This window comes from Fistularia commersonii, chromosome 13, assembly GCF_037954325.1.
Source record: "Fistularia commersonii isolate RoL2024-O1a breed Wild chromosome 13, RoL_Fcom_v1.0, whole genome shotgun sequence".
Classification (NCBI taxonomy): domain Eukaryota; kingdom Metazoa; phylum Chordata; class Actinopteri; order Syngnathiformes; family Fistulariidae; genus Fistularia; species Fistularia commersonii.
The window spans coordinates 8,018,387-8,029,311 of record NC_141296.1 but is presented as its reverse complement, the minus strand read 5'-3'; the positions used below and the strand labels follow the sequence as shown (position 1 = coordinate 8,029,311).

Sequence of the window (10,925 nt, the reverse complement as noted above, 5' to 3'; positions counted from 1 at the left end):
TGACAAGGAAATAAGTATGTTGGACATAATCGGGCGGGGGAGGAGGAGGAGGGTCGGGTTGTTAAACGTGAAATGAAACTGCCTTCGGCATTCTTTCTACGGGTTAACAAAACCTACTTGAACGTAATTGTATTGTTTAAATTGGACTGTACAAAAATGTACAATGAATTGAATGAGAAACAAAATACATATACTTATACATCTGAACTGTGTTAGCAGCTTGCAAACAAGAGGTGCTCCTTTTTTGGCACATAATGCTACTTTGTACTTAATCTTCTCCATTCAGATTGGATGTGACCTTAAAATTCAAAACTTTGATGCTGTCAGACACCACCCCCGTATTCACTTTTCTGAATTAAATGTTAATCTAATTGTCTCTAGTTTTGAGTGACTGAAGAAACAAGCATAATTTATTTTTTCAACCTCTTTCTTTCCAACGTGTCATACATTTAGAGCAATGATAAGTGTCAGCATACTGAGTGGACAAAAAAAAATGGAAATCGTGACTTGATAACAAAGCGCATACACATTCAAACTATGGACAAAAAAGAATCTATGTTTGAAAATAAATATTTTCCCCCTCCATTTAAAAAAAGCAAACGGAATAACATCTGTGTTTCTTCTTTGTCCAAGGTCACCCAATTTTCTCACGGACCATTGAGAAAATTGTCAATGGACATGCAGTCCACAGAATCACAAGTCCCCTGACAAATCCTGTGGAGCAGTATCCATTCACTGGTCAGTTGCTGGGTTGAAGATGGTAATGGTGAACATCAAATGGGGCAAAAGATCTGGTGACTGATCACTCTGAAGTGCTTTGAGCCTGAAGTGACCATCTCCTTTTCTGTCACTTTGTTGTACTCTAAGCCACATAGTTGTACTGATTGGGGTTCTCCTTGTCACGTTCCATATAATCCCTGTCAATGAGAGACTCTATCCTCTTCTTCAAGTCAGCAGGCTGGAAGGAAGAACAAGGAGGTGGTAAATGTTAACAGCTGAAATGCAGAAAGTATTTTTATTCTTGAAGTGAAATGCTGATTTGTGGTGGCCATTCCATTTCCTCAGGACAAGTTGCTTCAGGTTCATTTTGGTGCTCCTCTAAAAAATGTGTCATTTACATGAATCAGTAGCAGACAAGAAGCTACTAAATAGACTGGAGACGATGGACAGATTATCAAATAAAATTAGATATTTCAAACCCTATCAATACTTTTTGTTAACCACATTTTGAAAACGGTGATACAGCTGATAAAATCTTGTATCATGAATAATATTCTGTTTAGATTTAGCCAAAAAGGTACGAGGATTATATCAAGTTCATTTCCATCTTTGTTTTGGGCATCATTCATTCCAGATGATCAATACCTTCACTTTCATCATAATTTGGCAGGTTTTGGCAAGGACAGTGTACAATGTATTTAAGTCAACTTGTCTAGTGCAGCCTTACCACTATGAACCTTGGGAGATGATAGTGATTCACTGTTAGATGAAGACTACAGCTGCCTCATTGTGCCAATTTGTGTCTTCAGTCAGTATCAGAAATTCCATTGGGCAATCACTGACAAAAGCTTGTGGTTATTAGAAGGGATAATCAAGTAAATTCAAGTCTCAAGTTTTTCGTGCTAAGCAAGTCCTTCATTCTTGATACCTTTTTGCAGATGGTTCAGGTGAGACTGCACAAACCAAAAAACTGAAAGGCAGCTCTTACCATCAGTCCATGAGGCTCCATAACTCAATATTAACAGTTTAAGATGTTATATTAACCCCATACTGTCATGAACAGATACTTCACTACTGAGAAAGTTTACATTCCAATTTCTAGCTCTGAAGCTTACATATCTGTGAAGACAAAGTAATTTTGATCTATCTTAATACTTTTAATTTTTACTATACTTTGATACTTTTAGTTATAATTTGCATTTACTGTTATCCTGTGTGTTAGTAGGTTTGCTGATTGATTCTTCTTTTCCAAAACATTTTATTGTATTGTTCACTGTGTGTTTGAAAGCTGAAATCTAAGCAATCTGAGGACTGGTGTCTGCCTCCTTACTGTACAAAAAACAAGGCGATTGAAACACTTGTTTTACGATGGGTGAGGCAGCATATAGACCAATTTGTCACTTGATGAGGAAAAAAAAATCAAACAACAAGAACCTTGGATGTCTATTTGCAATCATTTAGCAAAGGCATTTCAAGTTTTGGAATCAATGTTGTATGTACTCCCAACTTGACACAAGCAAATAAAATGCCCAAAGATAATTCAGGATAGTGCTAATCACCTTGACAGGGAACTTGAGCTGGTTGTACACCTCTGACATCAAAAGATTATGGCTCAGAGTCTTTCTCATCTTCATGATACGGACAATGGCGGCATCAATTTGATACTGCCGGTCTTGAAAGACCCTTTCTGTTGTGCTGGCTTGTTCCTCAACCTACAGGGGGGAAAAGCAAAAAAATCAGTTCAAATTATGGCTAAATATTGAGAGACAACTCTGAAGGGAGGAAAGAAAAATAATATAGTAGTTGTACCGTTTCTTTCATTTGGATCTGATTTATTTTGATTCTGAAAAGCTTGTGTTTGAATTCATCGTTACAAGAAAACTTGTCGCCATCCTCCACGTCTTTGCTTTTTGGGATTTTGGTGAGCACTCTGGCTTTTCCACATGCAAGTGATTGCAGAGTCCGACGCAGCTCGCTATCCTCTGCAAACAACCACACACCTTGGGTTCTAGGTCACTTGTGCAGAATAACACAATGTGAAGATGCTGTCATGACAATCATATGTTATACCAATTCCTGTGGCCACTTTAATCTCCTCCAGGCTGAACTCTTCACCTTCATTGAACATCAGCAGTACAAGAGTTTGAAAAAGTGACACTTGTAGCTCCTTCTTGCCCTGGTTTGATAAATATTTAGACGATAGGTATCATTTAGACAGTTCAGAAAAGTGAGAAATTAATTTCTCTGACATAAAGCCACCAACTTCTTTAAATTCAGCTTTCAAGACACAATGTCCTAGTGTTGATTGCCACTGGAGTTTTCTGCCACTGTGTTTGCCAAGGTAGAAGGTCTTGAAGATCTCCTGCAGTCGAACCATCTGGACAAAGATAACAGGTGGTTTGAAGCAAAGCTAAATGTATTTACTGTATGGCAGGTTATAAAAAGACCACTTTCAGAAAATCCAACATTTTTTTATTTTTCCAACCTCAGGAGGCAGGTGAACTTCCATTGGGACATATGTTGGCCAGTAACCCATTGTAAGGATGTTCACTGTCAGTTCAATGTTGCCTGGTATATTTTGGCACTGCATATACTGCAGAAACAGAGATGAGACAGTTGCATTGCTCAAAATCCAGTTTTATGTCACCAAACACATTTACAATTTCTTGCTATGCGATGACAATTACTGCATTTCCTTCCTGCTCAAATGTACTCATCCTATTAATGTGTTCCCCAAACACGTTTTCAGATTTTAACTACTTTTAACTCTTACCTGTTTAAACTGCACCATAATGTCTTTAGAAAGCTCCATGTCTTTGAACATTCCCTCAAGTTTGCTGGTGAATGCTGCACCACATTCTGGTGAAAAGTCAAAGAGATCAGAACTTAATCATAAACATCCCCGTGACTGATTTTAAACAGCAATACTTGTGAGTATTTAGAGAGGATGTGCTTATTGATTAAACCAACCATGTTTTAGTTTTGACAACATAGACTTTTCTGCATCAACTGAGGCGCTTTTTCCAACAAGTAACCTCTTGGCTAGGTCCTTTTTGTAAAAGGCTTCAAAAACATCTTTTCCTGAAAAAAAAATAATCATAAATGCAAATATACCTCACTATGTAACAACTACAATGCGCAAAATGACACTGAAACCAATAAAATACTTAGTATTACCGTAAATGAATCTAAATATGATCATTATCTTATCCAGCATCTTTTCCAGTTCTTCATCTGTTGCCTCTTTGTTTCCTGCCCTTAACTTTGAATCCACATGCTTTGCTGTGATAAAAAAGCACATTTATTAACAAGAGTGCATTTCATTCAAAATTGCCAAACAATCAGCTGCGTAGTGGCTTCAAGCATTGGAATGGACACCAACCGATCAGTTCTGCGGGCTTATTTGGCCGCTTGTTGATGAACGTTTCAAAAGCCTCCTTCATGGCATTCACAAATTTTTCATTCTTCAAGAAGCACACATCAATTATGTGATCCACTTTGTCTTTAAAGTCCAACAACTCTTGCACCATTGTTTTGTCTTTTTCTGGATTGATTACAATCGTGCTTCCGAAAGCCTAGAAGAGGAAATCAATGACACCGTGAAAACCAAAGCCTCACATTCAAAACAAAATGGGAGAGTTCGAAGACTTGAATAAAAAATAAATAAAGAAAAGCTTGAATTTTAGATTTCTGGAAAAAAAATTATCATATCAATTATTAATAATATGAATATCAAATAAGACGTTTCTTAGAGGGAACAACTTTCTTTTTTGTAATGAATGAATAAATAAATAGATAGTTACAAACATAAAAACTATACCAAATCTTCAAAATTAATGTCATGCACAAATGCTAAACATGGCCCTTCCCTAGCTTATCATGCCCCTTAACAATAGAACACGAGAAGCAACATTTAAGAGCTGCCACAAGAACATTTTATGATTGTCTTTAAGGCAGAATGATTTTCAATAAAACTGGATCATTAGAAATACCAATATGATTCATTTGGATCACAATGGCCTACTTGACACTCCCAAATGTCAAAAAGTAACATGAGAAATGGCTCAGCATCACAATCAAATGCAACTCATTTTTAGTATGACAGACCTTTATGTATTCTATCCAGTGCTGCAAGAGGACCTGAACGCCACCTCGTACTCGGCTGAACAGCTGATAGAGAAGAGAAAGATCCTGAATTCTGTTTTCATCAAGCAGGTGAGTGAGCCCTGAAAGTTTCAAACAACACAGATCAGATGCCAAGGCAAATAAACTGACAGAATCAATTCTGACATGTATGATTTTCTGGTAATTATAACATAGAAAATAGCACAATGCTAGACTGGACAATATACCTTTTTGCAGCGTTGCAGAAAGATGTTCACCAAGCAACTGCTTCTCTACAGTAGCAATGAGTGGTTTTCTAAGAGAGAAAACAGCTTAGGTTATGTTGGACTCTTGAGTTTTTACAGAGTACAAAAAAACAACCAAACTCACTGTGTGCTCTGGTCTAGATATGTGATGACTCTGTCAGCCTCTTCCTCCAAGCGCTTGTTGACATGATGGAGATATTCTGGTACCTTGAAAAGTTACAGGGGAAAAAAAAATTAAATGCACATGCAGAACATAGAAATTGTTCACAGACTAATCAAAAGACAGGGGAAAAATAGGTCAAGACAGTATGGATAAAAATCCATACCTGAAATGCTCAGAGGAACATTTGAATAGATAGCACATTATATGCTAATTTATGAGTAACAAATCACTGAATAATAAGATTTCTGAAACAGCATCATGTATCAGACTTAAACAATATCAATATTCCATTGGTTTTCTGATACATATGTGCTTATTATTGTGCGAATGTATAGGCATTTATTTTATTACATCTTTATCAAATATTGAGTCCTTTTTATAGTTTAATAAAATGTATTGAAATGTATCTAAATACTATCAGGTAATGCTGTCAGGTAATTTTCAGGTCATGTTTTGTTGACTTTTTTGTCATAGTTTGTTAATTTCAAAAATGACTAATTAACACTTTGCTCATGGCACTTTCAGATATAAATAACAAGCATTTCAAGTAACTGAGGATTCATTCTATTTACAAACAAAAAATAAGCAAATAATTGTGATAAAACAAGGTACCTTTAGCTCCCTGTGTATAATTTTAGAACCAAAGTGTAAATGTTTATCAATATCACAAATTTGTGCAGTCAAACCTTGATCTGATAACAGGAAATTATGTCTCCATTTACCATTTTGCAAAATGAAAAAGACAGGATGTACAAATAAGCACATCTAAACACTTCTGAAATCTACTGAAGCCATAAATTAGAAAAATTTGTCCATCACTTTTCTCTCCTGTGATGTATGACTATTTTTGTAGCTGTGATTGAATTTTTGTGTTTTTTAAGACTTTCCAACCCCAATGCCACGGTTGATAAGCTGAAGATCTTGTGTCTGCACTCACGGTTTGAAGTGGAAGCATACTGTCTAAAATTGTTCATTTATTCATTAGAAAAATAGAGAGATAAGTGAAACAATAAAAGGAGGATCACATAAATTACCTCTCTCTCCTGCATCAACCTCTGTCCCTCTGCAGCATATAGTCGATTAGTTTCCTCCAAAAAGCGCTGCTCAAAGGAATCTTGATAAATCTGTCACAGCCGGAGAAAAGAATGGTTTCATTAAAACAATTTGTCAAAGGGACACTGACAGTTATTATAACCTGTGCAAGTGGGACTCAAAAACAACATATAGCTGCCAAAAAGCACAATCTAAAAATTCAGCTAATTCTGTCTTTTGAATAAAGATTTGGAGAAACTTTTCCTTCATTAGGTGAAACAGACATGTCAAAAACACTGGGTCACCTGTAGGTCAGAGAGCATACTCAACAGGCTCCTCAACAGACTGCGATCTATTGCCTCGCCATTTCGCTCCCTTTCGATGAGCAGCAATATCCCATCGATAGTTTTACTCTGGACTTTTAGGTCACTGATGATGTAGAATCTGAACAGCTCCAGACCCATGTCCCTGTAAAGGGGAGCAGCTTGTTGTATATATACCTTTGGAGGACAATGGTGTAAATATTTGTAAAAGACAAACTTCAGAGATGACTCACCAGATGGATGGCAGCATTGAATTTTGTAAAACATAGGTGCGGTCCAAAAATAAAAAAATACTCCTAATCATGATCTGAGAAATGACAAAAAAAATTTAAATTAAGCAGACAAGCTCAACCAATGTACTGTAATTTTAACCATCTGCTAAACTGAAAGAGGCATACATCTATTTCAAACAAAATCAGCAAAAATATCCCAGTATTGTACTGCTGTGAGGCAAATTTCTGTTAAAAGGGGAAGCAGAATCATTTATAACAGACTGGGCTTCAGGGACAATCTTCGCAAAACCATGCTGACAATATTCTAAGAGCTCCTAATTCAGCCTTTGTGTAAGAATGATAAAAAACATTCTCTGTGTATCACAGTATCACTATCTTGTTCATTCAGGCTTTTTTTAAAGAATACTTCATAGAAGCCTTTATGTTTGAAAACACAAGGTCACTTTTAGAATATAGCTAAAATTCTTTGTGAGTAACTCAACCTTAGAAAAACATTGTTGTTACTACTGCCGAAAATTCTTTAAGTGACTTCTGTTCTTTTTCTTCTACTTTCTTCAGCACGACTTATCCAACATCAAATCCTACAGATACACCATGCAAAGGGGAATACATGACACTAGATAACTGTGACTTCAACTTCACTAGCTACAATTGTTAAATGTACCATTTGTCTGCAGTGATCCTGCCAGCACTTGTCAATTTTTTTCAGGAATAGCACACTGTCCAGGGCATCCGTAATAACAACATTAAGGATAGTACAGTTTCATTGCAGTAGTACTATGATCTCAGTAAGTCACATTCAGTTACTCAGTTTGAGGGAAAGGATATTCTCTAAATTGGTCGATCTGTGCCTTGATGTGGTCTTCACACACTGCTCTGAGCTGTTTGTAAAGCTTGGCAGATATCTTATGGGAACAGAGGTTCTCAACAGCCTAGGGGGATAAAAAAAAGTGTCAATAAAGGATAGTTTTAACTGAAGCGTTTGAATATGATAAGAGAGCAGTAAAGACAGCAAAGTAAACCGGTGTGATACCTGATAGAGTTCCTCTAGATTGTACTTGATTGAAGTGCTGTTCTGAATGGCCTCAACAGCCTCCTTAAGCTTCTGCCAGGTCTCCTGTGTGTAGTTCTCTGGTAATTTGGGCTTTTCTGTGTACATAGCAAAACACAATATGTTCTGGTCATGGTCAAATTTGGCAGTCACTGTCAAGAGGACATCCACTGTCCTCTGGGCCATTCTGTCCTGTCACTCATCACATATAAATATTTAACAAATGTTAATATTAACCAAAATCTGATATCAGTGTTAGGACCAGACTAATAAAACAGTTCACTAAATAATTTGGCTGAGTTGCCCCAAAAGTAATCCTATGGCATTTATATTAGATAATCCATGACATGTACTTTGGCAAAATGTGCAGTTACAAAAACTTATTAGACAATACAGTATTTGGTAATTATGTCTTGGGACATGTAAAAATGTGGTAATCATGAAATGTAAAGTGGACTGCACTAAGACTTGATTGTTTATGCTCTCAGGCCTGCCTTTAACACATGAAGTAGGGAGAGACCAGAGAACTACACGTCACAGCTGAACAGGCGGCTGCTGATCAGCTAAAACAGGATGGTGTTTAATGGCAAGTCAGAAAAACTTTTCTAAAAACAATGCTAGCACCTATAGTTTACCCAAGTTAGTATCAATGTGACTTCATTACTTTGTCTTTATCAGAAAATGTCAGTTAAGTTAGTCAGTGATGTAAGAAGAAAAAGTCAAAGTAACTGTTCCACAGCATATTTTTGCAGCTGCAGTGATGGTTTTGAGCTACACTGTAACCTAGATGCTGTCACAAGCTATGCTGCCAGTGGACAAACAAGGTTGCACACTGGTTGTATTGTATAATAATGTTGATTTTTTTTATATTGAGGCACCTAAGACGGCAGCCCTCTAAGTAACTTTGCATGGAGATATATTTGCAATATGTATACAATTCATGAGGAAAAAGCCCATTTGTCTGATTGAAATTTATCACTGCCATCATTTAACTAGCATTGAGAAATCTATCACATTTTCCCGTTTTAAAAGTTTTTATCAACTCCTCTCACAAATATCCCCTAATAGCTGGTCTCTCAAGACATCAAGACATTTGTCTTAAAGTTGGCAATATCAATTAAACCGTTATCAGTATTTTCACACAACTGCATGTGTAATATGTGCATGTGTAAAATAATGTTCAAAGCAGCAGAATCCCACCGTATATGTTGTTGATTTAATCAAAGAATACATCTAATTAGTGTTTTCCCTGCATCACAATAAATAGCATTTTACATGTTGATACATTTTAGCCTTTTTTGAGTTGACAAGGGGTATTGTTTTACACTGGGTATTGTCAGGAACGTAAATCAAAGTGTTGGTTTGATTAACTTGAGGGCTGACTACCTAACAATCAATAATAATCAAAATAACTAGGTGCCTGTCACACATACACTATAACTGTTACTTAAATTTAACATAATTTTGACAAGCCCTTGTAATGTATATCTCCAATAATCTACCAGTAACTACTAGATAAAGTGTTATGTAGCTATTATGTTTTCTCATAATTTTCTAGTGATGATGCAGCTTTTTAGATCGGTAAAATCTGTCTCAAAGTATGCTGCACCTCATCACACAATTAGGCAATTTGTTTGTCCGGTATAAATATTTTGTACACGACCCAAACTGTTTAAATCGTTTTTAAAACCGCTAAAAGATAAGACAATTCAAAGTTTTAGCTAGTAAAAAAGACAATGTGGGATTACCAGGTCACTACTAACCTTTGAATTTAGTAAATCTGGTGTCAGTCATTCGCAAGCCTATGTTACCTTCATTTGAAAATACGACTGGATCGCGTTGCTTCTTCGCCTTAAATAACTACCTAAGAATTAGTTTAATGGATCTGTTTTTCCTCTAATGAAGCACCCCTTAGGGCCAATAAAGTCTGTCCGAAACTATGTCGAGTCTCGTAACACAATTACACAACAAATAATCCAGTAGGGGCAATATCAAATGATCTAGGAACCTGCGGCAACCATAATTAAGTTGTATGCAGATGTCAGAGAATACTACTGAGCTTTCGGTGATTTCGGTGTCCCTTAAGAGTGTCTGCTACCTTTGAAGTTCTTGATGACTAGTTTCTTGGCTGCACCGGGTTTACTGCTGGAAAAGGTCCCGGAGCCTGCGGTTTTCGTCAGTCCGTTTGCATGGTGCCCCACGCCACCGGGCAGGAACATGGCTTTGCTTTTGTTATTAGAGCACGAAGCAGCAGCTGCAGCCTCCTCAGCCATTTTCACATCCAGTCCAATGAAATCCACCGAATCCTCGAACCTCAACTTCTTCTGAATGTGCACAGGAGTGGAAGAGCAGGAGGAGGAGGAGGAAGAGGAATTCAGGGTCTTGGGAGGCGAAGGGGAGATTGAGTCGCTTGTTTCTTCCCTCTCTGAGCCGTTTATTTTCCTCTTCTTTGGAGATGTGATGTTACCGCTGTCGTTTTTGACATCAGTAGCCGTTGTTCTAGCCTCCTGGGTTGGCGGTGGTGGGGGATTAGGGGTAGATAAACCTGTTGGAAACATGAAAAAACGGGAATACTAATTCTCAACAGCCAGTCTTCAAATCCGAAACTTCCAGGCTAGCCGGAGGATGAGCTCAACGTCCGAGAGAGTTCGTGTATCCGAGCACGAGGCGCGTTCACACTGGTTTTGATAACACCGTGAAAATAGGCAATAAATGTAAAGAAAACTACACAGCCCCACTTCAACCTAGCTTTATCTCTTTCTTGTTATTGCTAGCATAAGAAGAAAGATGGTTGGCTATTGCTTCCTCTTTTCGCCGCGTTCGTCTAACCGCGTTGTGTAGTCTTTCGAGAACAGCAGTTCTGTAAAACGGCGGTTAAAGATAGTTACGGACCAAAAAAAAAATCGAATTAATCACAATTGGTCTCACTTGACCATAAAAGCTCTGTTGGTAAAACGGGGAAAAAATCTCTCTTAAAAACTAGTCGGTGACCCCACCGGAAGTACTTTGTAGAAAAGTACTTTCGCACAAGCA

At 37.3% G+C, this 10,925-nt stretch overlaps 1 protein-coding gene across 1 annotated transcript; it reads right to left on the bottom strand.

The window, feature by feature from the left end:
• Positions 1-409: 409 nt before the first annotated feature.
• cul4b (cullin 4B) lies at positions 410-10,592 on the bottom strand. The gene is made up of 20 exons (XM_086157696.1): positions 9,991-10,592; positions 7,875-7,990; positions 7,670-7,773; positions 7,506-7,575; positions 6,842-6,915; positions 6,591-6,753; positions 6,288-6,377; positions 5,215-5,297; positions 5,073-5,140; positions 4,828-4,946; positions 4,103-4,295; positions 3,898-4,002; positions 3,691-3,801; positions 3,494-3,579; positions 3,206-3,313; positions 2,984-3,097; positions 2,791-2,896; positions 2,530-2,702; positions 2,280-2,432; positions 410-958 (listed from the first exon to the last, which is right to left on the bottom strand). The coding sequence occupies exons 1-20, from the start codon at positions 10,448-10,450 to the stop codon at positions 863-865; spliced, it is 2,592 nt and encodes an 863-aa protein (XP_086013822.1). The 5' UTR covers positions 10,451-10,592; the 3' UTR covers positions 410-862.
• Between the last annotated feature and the right edge of the window lie 333 nt (positions 10,593-10,925).

Excerpts from the sequence above, each read along its gene's own strand:
- cul4b (XM_086157696.1), bottom strand. The coding sequence starts at position 10,450 with ATGTTTCCAACAGGTTTATCTACCCCTAATCCCCCACCACCGCCAACC. Across the intron at positions 7,774-7,874 it reads ATCTAGAGGAACTCTATCAG|GCTGTTGAGAACCTCTGTTC; the intron begins GTATCACACCGG and ends TTATCCCCCTAG. Across the intron at positions 3,580-3,690 it reads GTTGTCAAAACTAAAACATG|AATGTGGTGCAGCATTCACC; the intron begins GTTGGTTTAATC and ends ACTTTTCACCAG.